This window comes from Canis lupus, chromosome 9, assembly GCF_003254725.2.
Source record: "Canis lupus dingo isolate Sandy chromosome 9, ASM325472v2, whole genome shotgun sequence".
Lineage (NCBI taxonomy): Eukaryota > Metazoa > Chordata > Mammalia > Carnivora > Canidae > Canis > Canis lupus.
The window spans coordinates 4,684,857-4,711,854 of NC_064251.1; the positions used below are offsets into that span (position 1 = coordinate 4,684,857).

Sequence of the window (26,998 nt, forward strand, 5' to 3'; positions counted from 1 at the left end):
TACAAGTATAAAAATTAAACTCTTTATTTCATTGTCACATTTTAACTCAAATATGAAAAAAACTTAAAAGATGAGCTTATTGTTACCCATCATCTAAAGATCCCGCCAAGATCGACACTATTTATAGACATTAAAAATAAAAAAAAAAAACTGAGTAAAACCAAAATTCCAGGAAACACAATGTGAGTACAGAACTTTGAGTATGATTGTACGTATCTGTGGGATGCAGTCATGTTTTTGACTATGAATCTCATCCTATTTCATTTCCTTCTTGACAGAGTTACCAGGAATCCTCCTAGTGGAGACAATATGCTACAGCTTTCTTGGAGGAAAGTATGCTGTGTCATTAACAGAAGCTACTTAACCTCTTGCCAGCCTCGTTTTGCAGATCCATTATGAGCAAATGGAGCAAGAGCCCAGGAGGAGGAGTGATGTGGGAATGCGGGGCCCACTGTGAGCTTAAATATAAGAGAGTTTAAGCCTGGTATGATAAGCAGCCTCGTAAGATGGTCCAGAGAGAATCCTTGACTCCTGGTGCTAACCCCTTGTGTAATCCCATCCAGAACTAGTGACTTGCATCTAACAAAGAGAATATAGCAAAAGTGATGGGATGTCACTTTTGAGATTAAGTTACAAAAGACTGTGACTTCTGTCTTGCTAGCATTCTCTGGCTTTTCTTGCTTGCTTTCTTTGATGAAGACAGCTTCTATGTTGTAAGCTGCCCTGTAACAAGGAACAGAGGGTGGCCTTTGGCCAACAGCCACGAGAAACAGAGATCCTTAACCAGCAGCCTGCAAGGAGCTGACTCCTGCCAACAACTGCAAGAGTGAGCTGAGAAGTGGGTCCTTTCCCAGTTGAGCCCAGCCCAGCTTTGGGAGAGATCCTGACCCGAGGATCTAGCCTAGTGACACTGATTCCTGACTCATGGAACTGTGAGTGTTTGTCATTTTAAGTAGCTAAGTTTTGGGGTCATCTGTTATACCATGATAGAAAATACACCTGGGTAAGCAGTCACGTGCTTACAGAGACAATAAAACCATTTGTATTAATTCTGCAATAGCATTTACAAATTATTTATACAGGATCAACAAACAACTGAGTTTATCTATCTCAACTTTGAAAAAGAAAACCAAAACTTTATACAACCTGGAACAAGAGTTTGGTGCTCCACACAAACTAAATTTCTCTAAGGAGTCTAGGTAACTACAGTTTCCTGACTCCCTGCAGTATACATGCCATCAAGTCTGAAAATCACATGCTACTGAATTTCTTCAGATTTGTAGGCCAACTATAAAAATCTCCAAATTTCTATTAGGTTTAAAAAAAAAAATAGAAAACAAGGTATTAGCTGTCCTCCTGGCTGAATTTACCTTGCTCTAAAACTCATCATTTGTACAGGTAAATATCTTAGGTAAAAGTGAGCTCTCCCATTCATAAGAAATGTCCAAATAGGCAAATCCAGAGACAGCAGGGTAGTGTTTGCTAGTGCCAGGCCAGACAATGGGGGATGACTGCTAAAAGGCAGGGGTTTCTTTCTGGGGTGATGAAAATGTTCTAGAATTAGATCATGGTGATGGCAGTACAACCCTGTGAATATACTTAAGAAGAAACATTAAATTGTACACTTCAAAATGGTGAATTTCATGGTTTCTGAATTATATGTCGATTAGAAAGAATTTGTAAAGCAAGCTCCTACAGAGGAAAGTGAACATGTCCATTTAAACATCCCTCCAGACAGTTATGCTGCATCCCCAGACACACATGAGGAATGGTGTCTGCTCTGTGACAGAGAGCAACCTGCAACCATGCAACAGCTTACATGTACCTCCTTTCCCCTTTTTTTGCATTGCATCTTCTAGGAAAATACTAGCAAAAATCCTCTCTGGTAAATATGTGTTGTTGTTGTTTTAAAAGAGTTTTTGTTCGTTTACATGTTAGATTCATTTTTAAAACTTTAGACAATTTTTACCTCATTTTATAATTAGCTACTCCTTGCTACAAATGACAAGGTAGGAAAACTCATCAAACCAAAATGTTAAAGAAGGAAGAAAGTGCAAACCTTTTCAAATATTCCACTAAGGCATCTCACAATTTATTGAAATGTCGTTCACAGACACATACGTGGGGTGGGCATATGCTCCCTATTACTACATGGTAGCACACACCCATGCCCAGCAAGAATCTTCATCTGCCATACGGCCTAGTGTTCTGAATCAGGGCAGGATCTTTCAATGAGAACAGGAGGGCGAAGAAAACATTTACACTCTAGAACATGATTATAAGGAACTCGACACATAGGAATTGAAAAACATTATCTCTGAACGATTATAACTGACAGAACAAGTTTCCCTTATTCTGCTTGTTTTAAATAGATAATATCTGTAAACTTGAACACCAACCCTGGCAGATTGAGCAGTCTTAATTCTCTGATCTTCCTTCCTGAACAACATCCAGCACTCCGCGGAAAGGAAAGGTGGCTTCTTCAGCCGAGTTTTCGCTCCGCCACGCCACCAGAAGCTGCGCCCCACCTCTTGGGCGCCCCAGGGTCAAATGCTTCGGTAGTCAGAGCCCCGGGCTACGATGGCAGCGGCGGCCCACTCCACGGAGAAAAACGAAATGGTCCCAAAGAACCCAAATATCACCATGACCAGGAGTTGCCAGTGAAGGAGAAGGTAGTTACTGTAGAAGAATGCCACGGCCGCACAGATGGACTGAGAAGAAACAAAACAGGTCAGAAGATGTGCACAGAGGACCCCACCGTGCCCCAGCGAGCCCTGCCACCCTCGGCACCGCCCAGAGGGAACTCTGTCAGTCACCAGCTCACAAATGTGCAAAGGCCAGCAACAATCAAGTAAGCGGCAATCTGGTATTGAAAACAGTATTTTGTGGGGCGCCTGGGGGGCTCAGTCAGTTAAGCATCTGACTTTGGCTCAGGTCCTGATCTCAGGGTCTTGGGATCGAGCCCCACATCAGGCTCCCTGCTCAGCAGGGGGAGTCTGCTTCTCCCTCTGCCCCTCCCCCAGGTCATGCATGCCCACTTGCTCTCTGTCTCAAATAAATAAAATCTTTAAAAATAAATAGATCAAATAGGATTTTGTGAGAAACTCGGTAATGAAATAACATCACCCGGCCAGAAACCTGTTTATCTACAGGACAAAGGGACTCTGGTACTTAGACAGAAAGGCTCTAATCTGAGCACTGAGACCAGAATGAAAAATATCTTACACAGCAGGGGAAAGAAAATCACACCCCTTGCTGCTTCTGAAGTCCAATCAGAAACGCTTTAAAGGATGCCCCGACTCTCATTTGGGAACGATCAAGAACACAGTGTTGGCGTACCTGCACAAATTTGAAGACTGCAAAGGCTGGCGCACTGTCTTCAGAGTAGAGAAACCCTAAGATACTAAGCAGCTGGGTATTGAAGCAGCTGTCCCCAAGGCCCAACAAGAAGCTGCAGAAGATGGCAACTTCTTTGCTGCAGAAGAGGAAAATGAACTTAGGAGGAGCACTCTTAACAATATTTGTTAGAGCCGTCTCAAATGTAAAAGCAACTCCCCCATTAGAGCATTTCACTCACACATTATAAACACTAAGAAACAAGAAGAAATACCAGACTCCATGGAGTAACAATTTATGCTCAAATGCACTCACCGTGACAGTCTGAGCAAACTCTGGTCTATGAACTATCTGGGAGCAGACAAAGGGTTCGGGCAGGGACGCCCTTGCATGGTGGATCTGGACATAAATTCTACATCTATAATGAACTGGAGTGGAGTGGAAGAAAGTAAGATCCTCAAAACGGACATAACCAACTGTGAATGGACGGGACGGCCTACCCTCTCCTCACTGTTCTTCACTGCTCAGAATGCAGACCTATAAAATCACATCAGATACTTATATGCTCTGTCATAGATCAAGAAAAAACACTGAGTGGGCTGAAAGGTTAAAATCGACAATTACAAAAATAACTTGGGATTCTCTATGAGCTCCTGCTTAAACTAATTCTGGCTTATTCATTTAACATTTGACAGATGACCTTATAGAGAGAACAGACTTTCAGAAAATGATTAACTGCTCCATTCTGAATATCTAGCCACCCATTACCTCCCACCCTTCTTTAAATTACTAGAAAAATGACAGTCACTATACCTGGATTTGATGTAAGCACTGCTATCGGTTCCTTCAACAGGAGCAATAGGGGCATCCCCAGGCATATTGAGAAATATCAAATAAAAAGCTACAAAATGCACCAGGATGCCCAACAACACAACTGGATTTCTACCAAAACGATTATTCTTGCTCAGCAGGCCAAAGAGGCTTCCACCTACAGAACCAACGAAGTAGAGAAGAGAAAAACCCAAGGCCAGATTAATAAATCAAAATTTTGGTTCTCTGAAAAAAAAAAATAATTAAAACAGATAAGCCAACAATTAATTTAATCAAGGGAAAAGCACAAATATTAAAAATAAAAAATAACCACTGAAACAGAAGAAATTTAAAAAATCAGAACAGACTTCTGGGTCAGAGGGGTAACGAGGAATGGATTTACCACCTGCCAAAAAAAGTAGTACCAAAAATCTGAAGCAATAATTTTGAAGATACGAGATACCAGACGACAAAGGGCAATAATTTCTCAAAGAGGAAGTGAAGGAGGTGAGCCCAGCTGCAGGTCTAGAGAGAAGCTTAGCTGGGCTGCAGGGAGGGAGAGTGTGGGCAGGTGGACCCATAGCCCCTGAGTGGAGGACATGGGGCTGAGAGTCCAAGGATACCTAGGTGGCTACAGAGTTCCAGAATGGGCTATCAGAAAGGAAAGCTGCACAGAGACAATTCTAGAAATCTACAGCTCTGAGGCTTCCCTAAGTGCTGACTGGCACATACTGTGAGTAAATTAACAGAGGCCCGAGAAAGAACAGTCCAGCAGGATTAGATGTATTAGTGCCACACTCTGGGCTGGGAAAAGTGCCTCATCCCCCTGGCCAGACAGGATATCTTATGACTCACAGGCACTGTGCACAGAACGGTCTTCCCTCAACAGCGAGGAAGATTTAGCCCTCGTCTGAGCACTTCTCTGGTCCTGTCCAACAAACCTTAAAAGCAAGCCCTGAAAGAGTCATACTGTTTCCAAGTAAATGAACTGTAGCCAAGAATAAAGCTCACGAATATTTATAAGAATATAAAAATGTCCAGCACCCCACAAGGTGAAGTTCACAAAGTCTGGTATCTCAAAGTACCTTCTTTGCCTAGTACCTCAGGCAAAGAAGCAGGAAAGCAGGCCCCATTGAGGAGAAAAAGCAGGCAAACGTGGAGTTATCATATGACCCAGCAATTCCAGTGCTAGTTATATATCCAAAGGAAGTGAACACGTACCTTCACATAAAAAATATATATACATGTGTCCACAGCAGCATTATTTATAATGGCCAAAAAGTGGAAACAACCCAAATGTTCATCAAATGATGGACGGATAAATAAAATGTGATATATCTGTACAATTAAATATTGTCCACTGATAAAAAATGTATTTTTTAAAGTATGTTTTAAAGAAATGAACATTTCTTTTTTTAAAGAAAGCACATTAGCAGTTGCCTGCAGAAGGGTAAGAAAAATGTACTAAAATTAGATTGTAGGGATGACTCACAACCTGTGACTATACTAAAAAACACTGACCCACACATACACTTTAAGGGGGTGATGTATATGGCATGTGAGATACATTTCAATAAAGTTGTAAAAAATTTTAAAAACAACCCAGAACGATTACAGATACTAGAATGGGCAAAAACATCACAATAATTACTATAACCATATTCTACATAAACACCTGGTACGGCTCCAGGTGTGGGCAATAAAGCAGGGAAAGAAAAGGCTGTCTGCTCTTGTCAACATGCTGATCACCGCGGGCCACTCCAAGGGTCCTAGGAGGGTTTATTGTCTATGTTCTCCCCTAAGGCCAGAAGCTCCATGTGGGCAGGGAGTCTCAGTCATACAATGGAGGCATAAGTATGTGATGAATTGGTAAGTTCCTCCTACAGGATGGTATCCAACACACTGTTCCAGGGATCGAGCCAGTGTGGCTGACGGACGAATACCTGCACGCATGGTGCTGAGCACCATGAGTGGGACGAAATGTTCAATTACTACATTGTATACCCGAAACTAATATCATGCTGCATGTTAACTAACTGGAATTTGAATAAAAAAACATTAAAAAAAAAAAAAGGAATACCTAATGTGGTACAGTAAAAATCCATGTTGGTCTTTGCCTTGTCCCTCCTCCTCCCTGGCACAGAGCTCCTAGGACCCTGGGAATGTCCTCAGTGACAGGCGTGTCTTCTGTTTGTTCTCTATTACTCTTTCCCGACCATACCAGAGCTTATGCAAATGAGATGATTGCTGAGGGGGGTTTAGGGGTGGACTTGCTAGCTTCAGGATGGCTGCTGGTTGCCAGAAGGACCAAGATTTACTTAGAGGGTTGGAACCCTCAGTCCCAGCCCCTAAGCTCAGGGCAGGGGAGAGCGTTGGAGATTGAGTTCAATTGCCATTGGCCAATGATCTCATCACCTTTGCCTCTGTAATGAAATGTCCATAACCACCCCTAAATGATGGGTTTGGAAGAGCTACCCTGATTGGTTGGTTGAACATATCCACATACTGGGAGGGTAATATATCCTGACTCCACGGGGACACAGGTTCCTGTACTCGGGACCCTTCTGGACTCTGCCGTATGTGCCTCCATCCGGCTATTCACTTGTATTCTTTATAATAAGCTTTAACAGTAAATATAGCATTTTCCTAGAGGTTTATGGGAACCTCCAAATTCGTAGCCAAGTCAGACAGAAATGTAGGTAGCCTGGGAACCTGGGATTCTTGGCAAGTGGCATCTGAAGTGAGGGCATCTTTATGGGACTGAGACCTTGGGCCTATGAAGTCTGACAGAAACTCAATACTTAGAAGTTCGAAGTGACTTGTCTCACTGGATCTCCAGTTTGTGTCAGAGATTCAGAAGATACTTTCCCTAAGTATTTTAAGAAAAAAAGCTGGAAGAGACTGTATGTTTTCCTATGTATGGTTTTGTCTGTGAATTATATGGCAAACATAGTTTTCTTAGAACGATGATCATAAAAAAAGACATACCTGTCTGGGTGAAAATAAGCAAGGTAATTAAAATTCAAGGGTAAAGAGGTGAAGTACACTTACAATATCTATAACTACAACAAAGTGATTTCATGCAAAAACGCTTTTTTAACAAACCTAAGATTTCTCCAATGCCAATGAAAATGCCAGAAAGTCCAATGAGGCTCTTCTCTTCTGTTCCAAATTTATTTACAGCACCAATACACGTTCCGTAGACACCAGAAAAGAAAGTCAATTCCAGACCTAAGGAAAAAAATCAGATTTAATTATATATTCACAATCTCCATTCCTGGTTTTTCCTCATGGCTGGCAGAATTATATACGTACACAATAAAATTCATTCAGCCTGACATGTTACTCCCCCCAAGCAAATCAGTTTTATGCTATCTAGCTGATGAAATGGAATTAACCTCAAAATGGCAGTTGCCATGTATTTCAGATAAAAATACACAACTCAAATAAGCAAAGACAGAAGAGTGTCTTTGCTCTCTGTCTTAACTCTTCTGTTAAGTCCTTTGGGCACCTGGGTGTCTTCAGTAGGTTAAGCACCCAACTCTTGATTTCAGCTCAGGTCATGATCTCAGGGTCCTGGGATCCAGCCCCACATGGAGCTCCAAGCTTACTGTGGAGTCTGCTTGAGATATTCTCTCTCCCTGCCCCGCCCCCGTCCCTCCCCCAGAGACACACACACATGCTGTCTCTCTCAAATACATAAATTAATCTTAAAAAACAAAAACGATTCTCTGTGTGGAGATGGATGGACAGAGGGCGGCACATATGTAAAGTCTGTACTAGTGATTTCTAAAGTGTTTGTTACCCTTATTAACAGCTCTCCAAGGTTAATAGGAATGTAGGTTTGGCAAACCAATGCATACCATCCACCTTGCTTAAAGGCACAATGTTTTCATTAAACTCTTTTTCCCAGAAAAATAAGTTTTAATAATTAGGGTTAAAAAATTAAGACTAATCAGTAGAAGGTCTTCTACATTCCTCAATGCTACAAAAACTTTCTGAATTTTAAAGATGTTTACCATTTTTTCTATTTCTCAAAAAAAGATGCTCATACCTATAAGGCAAATAAAGGCAAAAGTAATCGCTGGCACATTATAGCACTTTTTTCCCTTAACACTTATTTTTTAATTTACTTTTTTTTCTTAACTTTTTAAAAAGAAACCAATCTCATCATTCTGAAGATCTGAGAGTGCTCCAACGACCCAGGGTAAACCACAGAGCTCATTCCACTTCATTAGGAAGTATATGAATCTATAAAAACTCACAAGGTTACTCAGGATTATTTTTTGTAGTGTTCCATTTTGCCCTAAAGTCATCAGTTGTGCCTCCCAGGGTTCAACCCTTGTGCAGAATCCTCCTACACTGAACTTGGGCTGGCCCTGTGATGTGTTTTAACCAATGAAATGCAGAGGAATAAGGCTCTTGCCAGGGCTAAGCCTGAAGAAAATCTGGTAGCTTCTCCTTTTGCCCTTTTTGGTGCACTTGGCCTCTAAGCCATCTGGCCTTCCTGCCAGGTTGGAAGGAAGGGATCATGTGGGAGGGGGTCATGCAGCCACGGAGACAACGTAGACACAGAGACGGAGAGACCCCCAGCCTTGCACTTGACCCCTTCAGACATGCAAAGGGAACTATTGGGACATTGTGGCCCCAGCTGCCTCTAATAGGACCCATAAGAAACCTCGATTAAGACCATCAGAACCACTCAGCTGAGCCCTGTCAGTACACAGAACTATGGGAAAGAATCACGCAGTGGTTGTTTTCCACCCTTTGTCATAAAGTAGCCACAGAAAACCCCATCATTAATCCCATTACCTGTATAAGCAGTTGTAATGCTAAGGAGGAGCATCTCCTTGGTGACACACAGCTTAAGAGATTTTCCTGTAATAAAGAAAACAATTCAGGAGTGCTTAATTAGATCGTACTTACTCAAACAAAAATCCTAAAACATTTACTTAACCCGGACACCCCTTGTCAGTAACGCCAGTAGACAAATACAGTGGCACTGAGGTTAAGGATTCAGATGCTGAAGAGATGAACAAAATCTGCCCTGTAAATAATGTGTTTATTTCAACGGCTTCAATACATTCTAGAGTGGCCTTTCCCCCACCATATTCTCCAGCTTGAATTAAAAGAAAAACAAAAACTAAAAACCATGGAATAGAGAAAAGAAATAGAATCAAATAAAACATGACTCTTTCAACAGACTTGACCAAGGGTTAGCCTAAGGGAGTCCATGGCTGGCAAAGCAATAACATCTCAGAGGAACGAGAGGGCACAGAGCGACTTGAAGACTGGACTCCAGATCGTCACCGAGGGAGCTTGCTGACCGCACAGAGGCTGCCACACCATTTCCTGTGATTCTCAGTTCTCTGGATCTGAGGACCGAAACTTCAGTTCTGCATATTTGCTTATGACTACTTTAACATCTATTTTTATGCTGTTTGATATGGTGGAAATCAGCAAAGGAAAATGCATGTCTAAAAACTGCACATTTTAACTATCTCTTTGAACCTGCTTACATTTCATAATTTAAGGCCACAGATTTAAACTACTCCTAAGTGAATAGCGGATCCAGGTTTTTTAGTTCTTGCTCAATTGCTGACTACAGAAGTTACACAAGACACAAATGCTCTGTCCTGAATTTCGCCACATGCAGAAGAGGGTATTTTTTTTATCTAACCTCACTGAAATGTAGTAAGACTAAATGCAGTATGACATTTTCACCATTTTCACGAAAAAATATATGACCAATATGAAGTTTATTTTTATTTTTTTAAAGATTCTATTTATTTATTTGAGAGAAAGAGAGTAAGAGAGAGCACAAGCAGGGGAGGGAGAAGCAGGCTCCCCACTGAGCAGGGACCCTGATGTGGGGCTCAATCCCAGGACCCTGGGATCATGATCTGAGCCAAAGGCACCTGACTGAGCCACCCAGGCACCCCTGGTCAATACAAAGTTTAAAACAATATTTTTAATTTTAAAAAATGACATTAGCAAACCATGTTTGTTTTTGGATAATCAGAAGATTTTGTTTTATAGATTTTATTTATTTATTCATGAGAGACACAGAGAGAGAGAGAGAGAGGCAGAGACACAGGCAGAGGGAGAAGCAGGCTCCATGTCGGGAGTCTGACGTGGTACTTGATCCCAGGTCTCCAGGATCAGGCCCTGGGCTGAAGGCGGTGCTAAACCACTGAGACACCTGGGCTGCCTAATAATCAGAAGATTTACAAAAAGGAATTTTAAAACAACCTAGAATAATACTATTATGGTGACTACCTATTGTCATACATTCGTCCAAACCCATAAAATGTACACCAAGAGTGAACCCTCATGTTAAACTGTGGACTCTGGGTGGTGATGCGATGTGTGAATGTAGCAGGGGCATCAACGGTGACAAATGCGCCACTCTGGTGGAGGAGGCTGTGCATGTGTGAGGGGCAAGGGAGCATTGGAGAACTCTCTTCCTCAATTTTGTTGTGAATCTACAACAGCTCTAAAAAGATGATAGAAACAACAACACAACATCATCTAGGTACAGAAATAGACAAAATGATCCTAAAATTCATACAGAAATTCAAGGGGCCCATCATAGCCAAAACGATCTTGAAAAAGAACAAAGTTGGAAGGTCACACTTTCCAACTCCAAAGTTTGATAGTCATCAGCGGAGCATGGTACCAGCATAAGGACAGACACATGCATCTAGAAATAAACTCTTACATTTACAGTCAATTGATTTTAGACAAGAGAATCAGCACAATTCAATGGGGAAGATCAGTCTTTTCAGCAGGACAACAGGTGGCACGGGCAGAGGAATGCAGTTGGACTCCTACCTCACAACATACACAACAATGAACTCAGAATAGATCCCAGACCTAAATGTCAGAGTGGAAACTAAAACTCTTAGAAGAAAACAGGAGCAAATCTTTGTGACCTGGGGCCAAGCAGGACCTCAGGACAACAAAAACACATGCACAAGGTAAAAATCAAAAGGTAAATCAGTCTTCTTCAAAAATTTAGAACTTCTGTGCTTTAGGAGATACTATCCAGAAAATGAAAAGCCAACCTAAGGAATGAGAGAAAATATTTGCAAACCCTATATGAGACTTTTATCTAGAATACATAAAGAATGTTTACAACTCCATAATAAAATGACAACCCATAAAAAATGGGCAAAGGACTCGAGTAGATAGTTCTCTAGAGACATGATGCAGATGACCACAAGCACGTGAAAATCTCCACACCCTTAGCCATCAGGAAAATGCCAATCAACACCATGAGACACCACTTTACACCCACTGGGACAGCCAGAATCAGAAAGACAGATAAGGACTCAAGGAGGTGGAGAAACCGGAACCTTCAGACACTGCTGCTGGGAGCGTAAAATGGTGCAGCCGCTCGGGAAAACATTTGCTGGTTCCTTAGAAGCTTAAACAGCAACCACAGACAGAGCAATCCCATGACTCCTAGATACACACACAGAGATGTGCAGATGTACATCCACACAAAAACCTGTACACGGATGTTCACAGCAGCATTATTCATGATGCCTACAAACACTCCATTCTTTGTAACATGCCATAACATGGATGAGCCTCAAAACCACGACCATAAAACCAAAACCATAAGTAAGAGGAACATGTCACAAAAAAGCACGTATAGCACAATTCCATGTATATAAAATAATATCCAGGTCAGGAGAGGCAAGTCTAAAGACAGAAAGAGGGTTAATGGATGCCTAGGGTGGTTAATGGATGCCTAGGGTGAGGGATCGGGGTAGTGGAGAAAATGGGAAGTGAATGTTAATGGGTATAGTAATCTCTTCTGGGGTGAAGAACAAGTCCTATAATTGACTGTAGTGATGAATGCCCAACCCTGTGAATATACTAAATGCCAACGAGTTGTACACTTAGATCGTACAGTCTGTGAATTACATTCAATAAACCTATTCTATTAAGAGAAAAAGTATAATCTAACAGTTTAATGGATTTCCTTCCAGATTTTAAAAAAAAAACTTAATAGAAACAAAATTCATTATATATACTATTTTAAAATTTGTTTCCACATAATAAATATTTTCTAACATTCATCAAGATCATTTTAATGGCTAGAATAATCTCTTGTATAGACGCACTGATGCCTTGTTATGAAATATTTCAATTACTTTCAGTTTCTCACTAATACAGATATCTTAGCCATTAAATCTTGACAAAAATTCTTAATTATTTCCTGAGGATAATCCTATTAGTGGAATTGTCAGGATAAAGACACAAACATTTCTAAGGCTTCTGATATTTGCTGACAGATTGTTCTTCAGAAAATAATATATCTTCCTATCAGCAATGTGGTCTTATGCCTATAAGTACATACTCCCGATAACATGGACAAATATTTTTATCTTTTAAAATTTGATGGAAAACTTTCAAATTTCCATTTCTCATTCTTAAGCAAATGTCTTCCCTATCATTTTAAGTCTATTAGGTTGTTGTTTTTTAAGATTTTATTTATTTATTCATGAGAGACAGAGGCAGAGACACAGGCAGAGGGAGAAGCAGGCTCCCCACAGGGGGTCTTATGTGGGACTCGATCCCAGAAGCCTGGGATCACATCCTGAGCTGAAGATGCTCAACCGCTGAGCCATCCAGCTGTCCCCCATAGGTTGTTGACAGTTAGACGTTTTATATTTTAAGCAACCAAAGGGCACCTTTTCTCTTAATGTTTGCATAAGTTGCTTTTACAAGGCTTTTCTCTAACCGGTTTCTTGGATTACTTTTCTAGTTTCATTTTTACATTGAATCCAATTGCATTGGAATGCAAGAAGATATAACATTCGAGTCTATTTTCCTATACACTCCACTCTCTAACTTTATTTAAGAATCTCTTTTATTGTATTTGTAGTGTTATGGACATGGGACTGATTCTAGAAACCCCACTGCTCTTTGTATTCCAAAGTGTTCAAATGAATTCATGATAAATGTTAATATTTATTAAAGGAAAGTTCTCCTTTTCAAAAACTCTCTTGGCTGTTCTCAGTTATTTTTTTTTTAAATATATATATATATTTTTTTATGATAGTCACACAGAGAGAGAGAGAGAGGCAGAGACACAGGCAGAGGGAGAAGCAGGCTCCATGCACCGGGAGCCTGACGTGGGATTCAATCCCAGGTCTCCAGGATCGTGCCCTGGGCCAAAGGCAGGCGCTAAACCGCTGCACCACCCAGGGATCCCTAAAAATATTTTTCTATTTATTTATTCATGAAAGACAGAGAGAGAGAGAGAGAGGCAGAGACACAGGCAGAGGGAGAAGCAGGCTCCATGCAGGGGGCCCGACGTGGGACTTGACCCCGGGACTCCAGGATCACACCCTGGGCTGAAGGCGGTGCTAAACCGCTGAGCCACGTGGGCTGCCCCTATTCTCAGTTATTCTTCCGGATGAACTTCAGAATTGTTTCCTCAAGACCAAAAAATAAATTTTTAAAAATTTTCTAGAATTGGAGCACCTGGGTGGCTCAGTGGGTAAAGCATCTGCCTTTGGCTCAGGTCATGATCTTGGGGTCTTGGGATCAAGCCCCAAGGAGGGCTCCCTTCTCAGCAGGAGTCTGCTTGTCCTTCTCCCTCTGGACTTCCCTCTGCTTCCACGTGCACCCATTCTCTCTCTCCCTCTCCCAAACAATAAAATCTTAAATTTTTTTTTTCTAGAATCCCATCAAACATATGCATTTGGTTAAAAAATGAAGTGCTCTTGGGACGCCTGGGTAGCTCAGTGGTTGAGCATCTGCTTTTGGCTCAGGGCATGATTCTGGAGTCCTGGGATGGAGCTCCACATCGGGCTCCCTGCGTGGAGCCTGCTTCTCCCTCTGCCTGCATCTCTGCCTCTCTTTCTGTCTCTCTCATGAATACAATCTTAAAAAAAAAAAGAAAAAGAAAAAGAAATGACGTGCTTTTCAGATAATCAGAAGCCTTTTCTGTACAACATGCACCACAGCATCAACAGAGGGAATGTGATGATTAATAAAAAATGAAACACAGCTCCCCACCCCACAGACAGATTATTTAAAGCTTGGACAGTCTGCTTCCTGTCTTCTCTTTGGCTTGTTACCTCATTACCTCACACTCCTCCCAAGGGCCCAGGAACCAGCTCCTAAATTTTCCTGCCCTGTAGCACCTTACGCAACTTGCCTCTTTGGCTGTTCCTTCTTTCTCCCCATTCAAACTAGATGGTTCAACATCCTATCACTCCAGCACCCAGTGGAGCAACCAACTAGTTCTATGGTGAAACCATGTGGCCTCTGCTGTGTTAGTGCCTCATTTTACAGAAAGAGAAGTTGAGACGAAGTTCATACATCCAGGAAAGACACCCTGAATCTGGTTAGTATGAACAGGCAGCCAGGGAGATCGGGGGTTTGGTAGTGGTGTGGCGGAGGCTGCATCAAGCCTTACCAAGGCTGGACGGATCATTTCATAAAACTGGAGGTCATCAATCTCCCTTTCCTTGACTCCGTGGCTCACCAAGTAAGCCAACGTGGCTTTCTAGGCCAAGAAGGGAACACCAAGGGAAAATCTATGAAAGGGCTCACTAAAAAATATTAAACAGCATCATAAATAGCTAAATTGAGATTTCTGTGGTTTGTTTTGCTTGAGCCCTTTCCCCTTTGGTCCCTCTGATCAATAACGGGACTTGTGACAAATGCGTTTCTAGGCCTGCAAAGCTCAAAGCTGGACCTTTGACTGTGGTGACCTCCCATCTTGTTGGGAGACAGTCTGGCTACATCCTTTTAATTATACTGTATCATTACAAATGTGTTCTGGAAACATAAGAAATACATATAATAAAAGCCTGATTATGGGACAGCTAAGTGGCTCAGTGGTTGAACATCTACCTTTGGCTCGGGGCATGATCCCGAGGTCCTGGGATCGAGTTCCACATCAGGCTCCCTGCAGGGAGCCTGCTTCTCCTTTTGCTTATGTCTCTGCCTCTCTCTGTGTGTCTCTCATGAATAAATAAAATCTTAAAAAAAAAAAAAAAGTCTGATTAAACAGCCCAAACAATAATATACTATACATTGGGAACTCAAGACTACCACACCCATAAGCCTTTTCTAGAAAATGAGGAATTCTTGACTATAAGTTGGGTGCTTTTTGTCATCTGACTTAGGCCATGGCTGCTTAGAACAAGAATTGGCACTCTAGCCCAAGGCAACCTATAGTCTAGCCACAAGCACAGAAGTGTATAAGGCCCAGGAGCCTAACTGAAACAACATGACCCCAAAAAACTGCATCCCACTAGATAGTCATCAGATTCTCTCTCTTTGGGAGACAAAGAGACTAAGAGAAGCAAAGAACTGGCCCATATCAGGCCTTATGAGAACTGGAAGCCATGCTTGCTGGTTTCAGAAGGAACAAGATGGCCATAATGGGAATCGCTGGCCTGGCCTGTCACAGTTTGGGCTCAAGTCCCACCTTAGCCATGTACTAGCTATTTGACCCTGGGTAGATAATTTCTCTAAGCCTCAAACTTCTCTTCTATAAAATGGAGAGAATGGTAGGCCTGTGTTCTAGGACACTTACAGAGTGGTTTTGAGAATAATACAAAAGAAACGTAGAGGGAGGTTTAGCGAGGAAGAACCCTCCACAGACAAGCCTAGCTGTTCTTCCCAGTGAGTTCTAAGGAGATGGTTTGTGTGTCCTCACTGGCTGGTGTAAATTAGCTCCAGCCCCCAAGCTCTCCGCACCTCCCTGTACCTCCCTCACAGGGCCCTAGGCCAGGCAGTCAGTGTACCATCCGTCCTGTGCGGCCCCCAGTTACAGAGACACTGACTGAGAAAACTACCGCCCTGCAGTGGGGCATACCTGAAAACACGAAAACCCTGGGGGATCGTCAATCCAGAGTTACCAGGGAAGGGGGTAAAGGCAAACGCTGCAGGTGTTCCTGAACAGGTCTCGCATTTCAGACACAGAAAATACTTACTAAAGGCATCTACTGCTTTTCCCATAGTGCTCTGGGCAGACCTGAAAAAGTAAAACAAAAAGTGTTTTCTTCTGAAAACTGAAAAGAGAACAAAAATGCGATATTTTCATTGACATTCATCAAAGTTCTGTTCCCTGCATAGTCTGGCAAATATTTCCACTGCCTGCAATGCTCCTCGCTCCAGGGTGTCCCGATGGGACCCTGTCCTGGCTTCAGAGAATGAGGTGAAAGTGCCACCTGTGTGGCTCTTTATTAACAAACACCATTCTCTCATACTAAGTTGACAGCACAGATGCATGCCTGTCCTTTGCAGAAAGGATACTTCTGGCGGAACAGAAATCTCCTCCACCCTGCTATTCTCATACTGTAAAAACAGTTTATAAGAACTCCATTTCCCTCTATTCTGACTCCTTCAAAACTCAGTTGTGCAGTGTGAAAACTCTTCAAAAGCAATACCAGCACCTGTGCTCCACAGCTGGGTGCCAGAGAAGCTACAGGTCAACAACATGGGCTTCAGGGTCTGCGCTGTGCTTTGCCACTTACCAATCATACGGTTTTAGACAAGTTACTTCATGCCTCTAAGTTTCACTTCCCCGTTTATAAAATAGGGGCACTACCATGTAACTGGAAGAATTTAAAGCGGCCATGTAGTTTAAGTATAGTTGTTAACTACGATTACGGTAAAGATATTTTTTTTAAAGATTTTATTTATTGATAGAACGAGAGAGAGCATGAGCACTAGGAGAAGCAGATGGAGAGGGAGAGGCAGACTCTCTGCTGAGCAGGGAGTCTAATGCGGGACTCGATCCAGGACCCTGGGGTCATGACCTGAGCCGAAGGCAGACACCCAACCCACTGAGCCATCCAGGTGCCCCAGTAAAGACATTTTTTAAAAGATTACAGCCAATAGGGTAATACTCATTCCTCTGCCATCTTTACATACTATTATTCACAAAAAAGAAAAAAAAAGAAACCTCATGGAGATATAGGTGACTTATATATATGAATTAGCGACACAAAAAGGTAGTCTGTTTTAACCAATAGGAAAACCCTTTCTTCCTCACCATAAAAACTCACGTTTTCCCTGGAAGCAAAAACTCTGGACTCCCAAGTAACCGACAGTTCTCTTGTAGTTGGGGTAGGATCAGGTGTAGGATTGTCGTATTTTACGTTTCGGACCCCAGATAAATAAGTAGGAACTGTTTTATATACTCTATAGACTATGAAAATACAATCAAGCCAGCCAGAACTCAGGTGCAAATCACTCCCAATTCAATTCAGTGAGATATTAAAGGGAACCATTTCTAGAATCCTACTAGATGGTCCCTGAGGCCTGCAAGGATGGAGGGGGCAGAGTGAGATCACTGTCAAGCCCTCTTAACACCCTCCCATCTCACTCCTAGCTTACCTCTTTAAGGTCTCAACTTTGAAGGGTAGCAGAAGGTGCCACCACAAACACGCCACTTTGGTATATGGATTATGTGAAGCTGCAGGCACTCGAAAAACAGCAAATGTGGGGACAGGCTTTCTCTAAATCCCCTCATCTGCCTCAAGACAGATCCTCCAAAAGCAACTCAACTGTTATACATCACCTCTGGGAGTTTCATCAAACAGGAAAGATTGACTCTTGTCACAAGAGAGGAGACCAGATATCAACAGTGTGTCACAAACTATCACGTTTCCCATCTAGTCTCCTAAGGGTCTATTCATCTTTCCAACAAATCATCTACTCTCCCTTAAGAGGCCTGCATCCCTCCTCCCCTTTCCCTATTTAGATGGCATATAAAATCTAAATTCTAAGCCATCCTGGAGAATTACTCATTTTCCCCTGGGTTTCCTTCATGTATACACGAGGCATATGTGCTAATAAACCTCTGGGTACTTTTTCCCTCCTTAATCTTTATTACAGGGGTCTCAATTAAGAACATAGGAGAGTGAAGGGAAAAAAAGTGTTTTTTAAAAGATTTTATTTATTTATTCATGAGAGACACACAGAGAGAAAGAAGCAGAGACACAGGCAGGGGGAGAAGCAGGCTCCATGCAGGGAACCCAACATGGGACTCGATCCCGGGTCTCCAGGATCACACCCCAGGCCAAAGGCTGTGCTAAACCGCTGAGCTATCCGGGCTGCCCAAGAGAGTGAAGGGAAAATTATCTTTCATCCCCTACAACCTAAATATTACCTCCTCTCTTTCTCTCCCTCTGCCTCCATCTCAAGACCCTGAGATCGTAACCCGAGCCAGAAATCAAGAGTCAAATGCTCAACTAAGCCACCCAGATGCCTCCCTTAGATGGCTTCTAATCACACTAAGAATAGAAGCTGCAGGGACACATAGGTGGCTCAGTGGTTGAGCGGCTGCCTTCAGCTCAGGGCGTGATCCCGGGGTCCTGGAATTGAGTCCCACGTCAGGTCCCCCGCAGGGAGCCTGCTTCTTCCTTTGCCTGTGTTTCTGCCTCTCTCTGTGTCTCTCATGAATAAATGAATAAAATCTTTAAAAAAGAAAAGAAGCTGCTGTCCTGCCATAGTCCTGCTCCCAGAACTAACTCTCTGTCTACTGCAGATGATCCTACTTCCACTCCCTCCCTGTGCTGAGTCCCACGGCCTCCCTGCAGCCCTGGCACTCACCACACTCCTTCCCACCACCTGGCCTTGGCAATGGCTTCAGTGAGCCACCTAGCCCTCCATCACCACTCCTCCTTAACACTTACTTTGCAGTTGTACATGTGTATTGTCTATACCCCCTCTAAAATTAAGTGGCACAAGAACGGGGACTTATCTGTCTTGTTCACTGCTGTACCCTCAGGTTTAGAAGGGGGCTGGCACAGAGTCTGCACTATTTATAGAATAAAAACAAGGAAGCTTCAAGTCTGGGAAATAATTCAGGAAGAGAATATGCTAAAATGACTGAGCAATACTCCTCAGCACTGTACCTTACAGTTATATGATCCACTGTCTATCCACAAAGTTCCTTGAAAACAAGGATGGGCTGTTTTTGCACAGTACCAACATCCGACATTTACTAAACCAACAGGTGTTTTAATTTTTGCTGAATCTGTGATATTCCTCTTCAAAGATTCCTTTCCCAATATTTGTTAGTTTATGATAAAAACCATATACACATGGTTTACATTATATATACGTATCATCTTAATACATATACATAAATACAAACACATTTAACCAAAGATTAACACCTCTCTTTTGCTTTAAACAAACTTAGTGAAATTTTGAATGCTTAATGATCCCATAGCTGGACAATTTTAGGCCTTTTTGAGAATGACAAGGTGACACAGAATGCTCAATGCTGTTTTAACAATAAATGAAAAGCTATAATGGGTGCCTGGATGGCTCAGTGGTTGAGCATCTGCCTTCAAGCTCAGGTTGTGATCCCAGGGTCCTGGGAATGAGTCCCACATCAGGCTCCTTGCGGGGAGCCTGCTTCTCCCTCTGCCTGTGTCTGCCTCTCTCTCTGTGTCTCTCATGAATAAATAAAATCTTAAAAAAAAAAAAAAAGCTATAACATCATCTTCACAATTTACTGATTCACAAAGCAAAAACAAAACTGGCAAAGATTTCTCATTCCCCGTTCCTCAGACCTCGATACTACCCGCAGAGATATCATCTGTGATGTTTTAGTTTTACTTATAATTAAAACAGGCTCAAGGTAATGTACAGTGTTTTTGAAGAATAGAGCACTGTATACCTGTTTCCCCATTTGGACTACTCTGGAAGAGCATCCATGTAGGTTAGTGAAAAAACCCATCACAGTACAGAAGGGCACGGGTGTGACTGAGGATCTTCTGTGACAGCTGTGGATAGCCCCGTCACTCACCTATACCACATGCATGGGGACATCTTAGGGCTGGACCAGAGAAACCATAACTAAGGGCAAAGACTGTCTTCTATTTAACTCTATAAGCCCTTATCTTTGTATATTAAAGCACACAGGAGGCCAGCTGAATTGAAAGAAGAAACTGAAGCCCAGAGAAATAAGGGGATTATGGCTAATGTCCAGGGTCTGACAACGTGTTAGCCACAACCTGGGGTTCTGGCTCAGATCTCCTGTAAGCTTTCCCCTGCCTCTCCCTTCTTTTCCCTTCTTCCGCCCCACAGCTCCCCATCTTCTTTCTCATATGACTGGCTTTAAAACCTCTCCCTCAGGGCGCCTGCCTGGCTCAGTCAGTAGAGGCTGCAACTTTTTTTTTTTTTTTTTTAAGATTTTATTTATTGAGAGATAGAAAGAGAGAGCACCCATGCACGTGTGTGTGCATGAAGGGGGCAGGTAGAGAGAAAATCTTCAGCAGATCCCCCCTCCCCGCTGAGCAAGGAGCCCAAGGAGGGGCTCAATCCCATGACCCTGAGATCATGACCTGAGCTGAAATCAAGAGTCAGATGTTGAACCCCTTAACTGGCTGAGCCACCCAGTGGCCCTGAGCCTGCGACTCTTGATCTCAGGGTTGTCAGTTCGAGCCCCACGATGGGTGTGGAACCTACTTAAAATAAATAAATATAAACAAAGCTTTTATCTAATGTCTGCCCAATCCTGGATGAGTTAGGGCCACAAATGGTTAGTAATCTCTACACTACATCCACTCAGAATATATTTTCAAATAAAAAGGAATGTTGCCAACTTCTTACTCATTGACTTCCAGGTCCTGGTCATCAGAAGACTCATCTTCTCCCAAGACATTTTCAGAATCTGGCTGTCGAATGAGAAAGAAAAGAACTGTCCCCACAAGGCTAATCACTGTCAGGGCAATAAACACTGTTCTTCGATCACTCTCTGGAGGAAGAAGAAAAAAAAAAGCAGATAGCACTGGACACGCAAACAATTCCAGACTTAGCATATGTTCAGAGGTGGTTTAACACCATCCTAGAATTTCCTTGTTAAATGTTTACTTTATTGCATTAGTGAAAATCTCAAACAAGAAACACCACCACCCAGAATACCTCCACCTTTGTCTTACAGTTAAAGAAATACTAATAAGCCAAAAGAAAAACAGCACAATAAAGTAATCATTCTTTTAACCAAAGAAGCATACAGACAAAACAAGGGTTCAAAAGTCTAACAGGTGGGCAGCCCGAGTGGCTCAGCAGTTTAGTGCCGCCTTCAGCCCAGGGCCTGATCCTGGAGACCCGGGATCAAGTCCCATGTCGGGCTCCCTGCATGGAGCCTGCTTCTCCCTCCACCTGGGTCTCTGTCTGCCTCTCTCTGTGTCTCTCATGAAAAAATAAATAAAATCTTAAAAAAAAAAAAAAAGTCTAACAGGTGACTGCTCATACATAGCATAACCTTCTCTTCTACCTTGAGATGCCGCCTGAAGTGTAGTCGTAAACTAAAACCCTAGCTTAATAACATAAGAGAAAAAGTTACTAAACACTGAAATCTGAGAGGACTTAAGGCAGCAAGGTTCATTAGGACCATCTGAACAGAGCAATAATGGATATTTTTGGAGAAACTATTATTATCCTTTGACATGTGTGAATAAAGCGAAGCGAGTAACACAAACCTGATATTTGAGTTTTTCCTTGCCAAGCAAAATATATGTAGAGATTTCCAAAGAATAAGCTGGAGGAAGAAAAGGAAGAATAGAACGCTGAGGGTTTATTTCCATATTTATAGTCTTTACAGCAGTTTTTCCATCATTTGTTAAAGAAATTTTTAAAGCATATGTGACTTTAAAAGTATCTACCTGTCTTACATCATTTAAAAGTATCGACTCCACCCTCTTTCTGAAAAAATGACCCAGATGGAATTGTTTCCTTCCACGTGATGGTGACCTGATTCAGAACCACCCTTCAAAGACTTGACTCGCTTTGAAACATGTGATTTATTGGGACCTGGAAATGACTACTTGGAAACAAGGTTATGCTACTTCTCAAAGGCTATATTTTAAAGAATCTATGGGGAGAGGGAATCCATGATTCAGTTACCTGCATCTAATTAGATACTTTAGCATACTTTCCCAGAGAAGGAATCATTCACTTACACTCTGGTTTCTTAATATACACCCCCTTACAAATGAAACACCCGCGTTTATAAAGACATATTGATACCACAATTTTAGGCAATATCCACAAGGATAAATCCTCAGGACAGATACAATGACAGAATGACAGTTTTTGTTTTTTACTGAGGATATATATAATATGCTGTATCATTCAGCATTGATAGAATTAATCTCACTTTTTTTTTAAGTTCATTTATTTTTAAGTAGTCTCTACACCCAATGTGGGGCTCGAACTCATGACCCTGAGATCAAGAGTCATATGCCGCCCTGACTGAGTCAGCCAGGCACCCCTCACTTTTAAATTTTAATATATTCGTTAGTAGCTACCAGATGCAGCTCAGTGGGAAGGATGTGGTCTTTGGAATCCAGATAAGGATGGTTTAAATCAGATCAGTTACTTCACTTTTAAGCCTCTGTTTTCTCATCTGCAGAACACAGATAATACTACTACTGGTCTCATGAGGCAGTGAGGATTACTGAGATTTAGTAATGAAGCCAAAAGTCCCTGCCTGAAACATAGCAGATGCTAAGTACGTTATGGTTAACATTTTTTTCTCCGTACTAATCATGAATCCCAGTGAGGCAGATCCATGCATTTCATGCAATTCTGTAAAACGTTAAATCTGCATCATATGCAGCTAGGAACTCAAGTTACCAAACACGGAAGACAGGAATTTTCAACACAACAAAGATCTAAAAAAAATGCTGAGACAAAAGAATTAAAGAAAAGACTGAGCTGCAGAAGGATTATTACCTAGATTGTAAGAGTGCCCAGAAAATTCCACTGTTTCTCCCAATTGTGTGCTCATCTGAATTTATTGTCAGGCAATTTCCTTGTGCTGTCCAAAGCACTGAAATTCAAACCAAAAGTTTGTCAAGGGAATGAAATCACTTAGCTTCACACACTAAACACACGATATTCTTAAATAAATTCCAGAACACAAAGAAAATAAACATCGAGATGCTTACCGGCAGCTGCAATTCCAATGAAAACAGAAGCTGTGTAGAAGGACCATGGGAGAGGCTGGATAAAAACGGCAATGTACATGCTAAAATGTAACAGGTCAACGCATTACGGTCAAACAATACCTCATACAGAATGCCAATTATGCCTTCTAGGAATCGATTCTGAGGATTCTCTTTTTTTTAAAAGTCAACCTGTAAATGACTTCTCCAGTGTTGCGGGGACGGGGGGACAAATTTCACCTACTCATTTCTTAATTCACTATTCTGAATTTGTGAGATCGGACATAGAACAAGGGTTTGCCACGGGCCTTTGCCAATAGTTCAGCACGTGCTGGGACTGTAGTTCTATGACCCAGAAAAAAAGCTTAAATTATCTCGGTTGAGGGCGGCCCGGGTGGCTCAGCGGTTTAGCGCCACCTTCAGCCCAGGGCGTGATCCTGGAGACCAGGGATCGAGTCCCATGTCAGGCTCCCTATATGGAGCCTGTTTCTCCCTCTGCTTGTGTCTCTGCCCCTCTCTCTCTCTCTCTCTCTCTCTCTCTCGTGAATAAATAAAATTTTTAAAAAGTTTATCTCTGTTGAATTCCTGTTAATCAATTTGATATAAAATAAGATTATTCCATGGGAAATCCAAATTTTTTCAACTCTCATAGAAAGAGATTTTGAGATGCTATTCCTATTAATAGTAAAATCACAGCAAGTATGCACACACGCCATCACATTAAAACAATATGGTAATCCCTGGGCATCAAGGAGAGAACCAAATCCCTAAAATACTGCCTGCATTCGGGACACCTCGGTGGCTCAGCAGTTGAGCATCTGCCTTCGGCTCAGGGCATAATCCTGGAGTCCCACATCAGGCTCCCTGCATGGAGCCTGCTTCTCCCTCTGCCTCTGCCTCTGCCTCTCTCTCTCTGTGTATCTCTCATGAAAAAATAAATAAAATCTTTAAAAAAAAATACTGCCTGTATTCTATTCAATCCAAATCAGCAAATATATATATATATATATATATATATATATATATATATCTTTTTTTTAAGGTTTATTTATTTATTTATGATAGACACAGAGAGAAAGAGGCAGAGACACAGGAGGAGGGAGAAGCAGGCTCCATGCTGGGAGCCCAACGTGGAACTCGATCCCGGGACTCCAGGATCACGCCCTGGGCTGAAGGCAGGCGCTAAACTGCTGAGCCACCCAGGGATCCCCTATTTTTTTTTTCTTTTAAGTGACCTCTGCACCCAATGTGGGGTTCGAAACTACAACCTGGAGATTGAAAGTTATGTGCCTTTTTGACTGAGCCAGCCACACACCCCCAAGTCAGCAATTTCTTATGAAAAGTTTACTATATGCTTGAAAGGCGCTGAGGGTGTTTGAATTAAATGAAAGAAAATCACATTACTCACCTGTAAAATAAACCACTTGCAAACATAGAGAGCTGAGGTCCTACAATGGCCACCACTGATGGTGTAATCAAATTGGAAGCGGAGAACACTCCATAAATAATTGCCATGCTGTACACATAAAACATTAAAAGGAAAAAACAAAACTCTTGAATCACGGTCTCAAAAGTGCATTTTTTTCAAATATACTTAGCATCTATAGATTTTTCTTTACCATAAGCATTGATTTCTTTAGCCAGAATTAACAATAATGCTATCAGTAAGCTGAACCCTACACTGAAGTTTTCACTTACACAAAATCCTTACGTCTCATCAAATTTCCCTTTGAATCAGCTTGCCTTGGACAATACGCTTTTAGTGAACAAGTAAATTATGACAGCTAACATAGAACATATAACAAACACAGAGCCAACTGTTTTATGTATGTTTGGAATTGGAAGACAAAGCTCTACAAAAAAAAAAAACTGTGGTATTATTATCAATCATCTAAAAAAAAAAAAAAAAAAACCCAGAGGTTAGCATCCCTCTATTCTCAAATGTCATATACAAGATTAGGTTTAGGATACGTAACAAAGAACCAAATAAGAGCTGTGGGGAAAGGGGGAATGGTCAGCATCTTATAGTTAATGACAGAGAAATTAAGAAACCCGTGTTTATAGCCATGTGTGCATTACATTCCCAGCTTCAATCATATGTACTGACTCATGAAGGCCTTTTAACTTTTCATTTTCTCTATGTCTAAAACTGGGACAAAACATCTCAACAAAAATCTAAAAGCTCCCGGTGACAGTATGTTAATCGTTACGAAATTACAAAGACGGGAGGACTAATGTTTCAAGAACCCTATAAAACATGCTGTTTAGGATTGAGAAGATGTAATTATGACAATACTTGGGTGTTTGTTAAATGCCAGGCACTGTGCCAAGAGCTTTATATGCATTACCTGAGCAAGGAAACGGGGCTCAGAGAAGCCACTGGCCTAATGCAACACGGTCTTATGTCCCGAAACCAGGATTCCAAACCCGGTGTTTAATTCTTCATGAAATCTAAACTCATCACCGTTATTGCGTTCTCCCAAGCAGCCCAGATGTGGAGACAAGACAACTCCTAATTCAACCACAGTATTAAGGCCGGAGATTCTGAAGATTTGGGGGGACTACTGTCATACATGAAGTAAAACCAACCATAGAGTACAATACCTGGTATATCCACTGCCGTGAAAATCTGTGCTATTTAAGCTCCTGATGACGGTTTGCTGCGTGGAAGACAGAGCTCATCAGTGAAAACATTCTGCAGTCTCCCTCCCCACCAAAGTTTGTCTCCGAGGATGGAGAAGGAAGCACCTGGCAAAGTGAAAATCAAGATACTCCGTGCTTCCCGTTGGGAAGTCGGCTAGGAGACAAGCGGAAAGAACAGGAAAGGGGCAAACCGAGGCCCGGGGAGCGCGGAAAGCTGGGCCGTAGCTACGCCTTGAGGCTTCCTTCTCCTCAATTGTCCCAGCACTAACGTGGACCTTAATGCAGGCACGAAATGACAGGTCAACCTGCAGACCCCAAGTCAGGTCAGAGGAATAAGCGGTAACTGCTCGACACCCTGACCCGATGCAATATTTACTACAAACCATCTGACACGTGAAACCAAACTGAAGCACAGAAAGCCAGGACAGGCAGGTGGGAAGATAGGAGGTGCAATTTCAGCGCGCTGCTAGGTACGATGACTGTTTATTATTGGGGTTTTTTTTGGGGGGGGGGGGCGTTAGGAGAGGCACTTCGGAAGACGGAGAACAAATCCCAACTCACCGCCACATTCCCACAAGTTTGAAAGGCGGTGAACATAAACATAAAGGCAACTCCTAAAATAATAATGTTGAAAAGCTTTTTGGATTCCGGGGACATTGTGGCTCGGCTGGGCCGGAGGTCAGCAGCTCCTCGGGGCGAAGCCGCTGACGATCCTGGGGAAGGAGACGAGGCGGTGACAAGAGGCGGCAGATGCACGAGCCAGGCTGCCAGCGGTGCGCGTCCAGCTCCCGGATCAGAATCGCGGCCCGAGAGTGGACTCCTCGCCACGGGCGGCTAGGACATTCCCAGGACCCGATCCGAGCAGGGGCAGGCCCGCCGCCCCGAGAGGCGCCAACCACTTCGCGGCTCCAGGTGGAAGGGCCTGCCCGACGGAGGAGGGGGCCAAAGACGAGGTGCAGCGGCCGGCGCGGCCCCGCCCGCCCGGCCGGCCCTGACTCACCACGGGTCAGGCGACCCGGTCACCTGACCGCAGCCTCCGCGCCCGCCGCTCGGCCCGCTGGGAAATGTAGTCCCGCCCGCCCGAGGCACGCAGGCGCGCCGTGAGGAGGGGAGCGGGGCCGAGCCCGCGCGCCCCAGCGAGGGAGGGGCTGTTCAGCGGAACCCGGCGGAGGAGTGGGGAAGCGCGGGGAGGGAGCCCGGCGATGTCGTAGCGGGGTCCGAGAACGCTGGAGACCGCGGGACAAACGGGGGGGCGGGGAGGG

At 42.8% G+C, this 26,998-nt stretch overlaps 1 protein-coding gene across 1 annotated transcript; it reads right to left on the bottom strand.

The window, feature by feature from the left end:
- MFSD11 (major facilitator superfamily domain containing 11) lies at positions 1-26,797 on the bottom strand. Its single transcript, XM_025468110.3, has 13 exons — positions 26,298-26,797; positions 25,698-25,753; positions 24,502-24,609; positions 23,097-23,176; positions 22,882-22,978; positions 21,627-21,685; positions 20,755-20,899; positions 16,116-16,156; positions 8,959-9,024; positions 7,252-7,377; positions 4,150-4,324; positions 3,340-3,475; positions 1-2,711 (listed from the first exon to the last, which is right to left on the bottom strand). The coding sequence occupies exons 1-13, from the start codon at positions 26,391-26,393 to the stop codon at positions 2,547-2,549; spliced, it is 1,350 nt and encodes a 449-aa protein (XP_025323895.1). The 5' UTR covers positions 26,394-26,797; the 3' UTR covers positions 1-2,546.
- Positions 26,798-26,998: the final 201 nt, after the last annotated feature.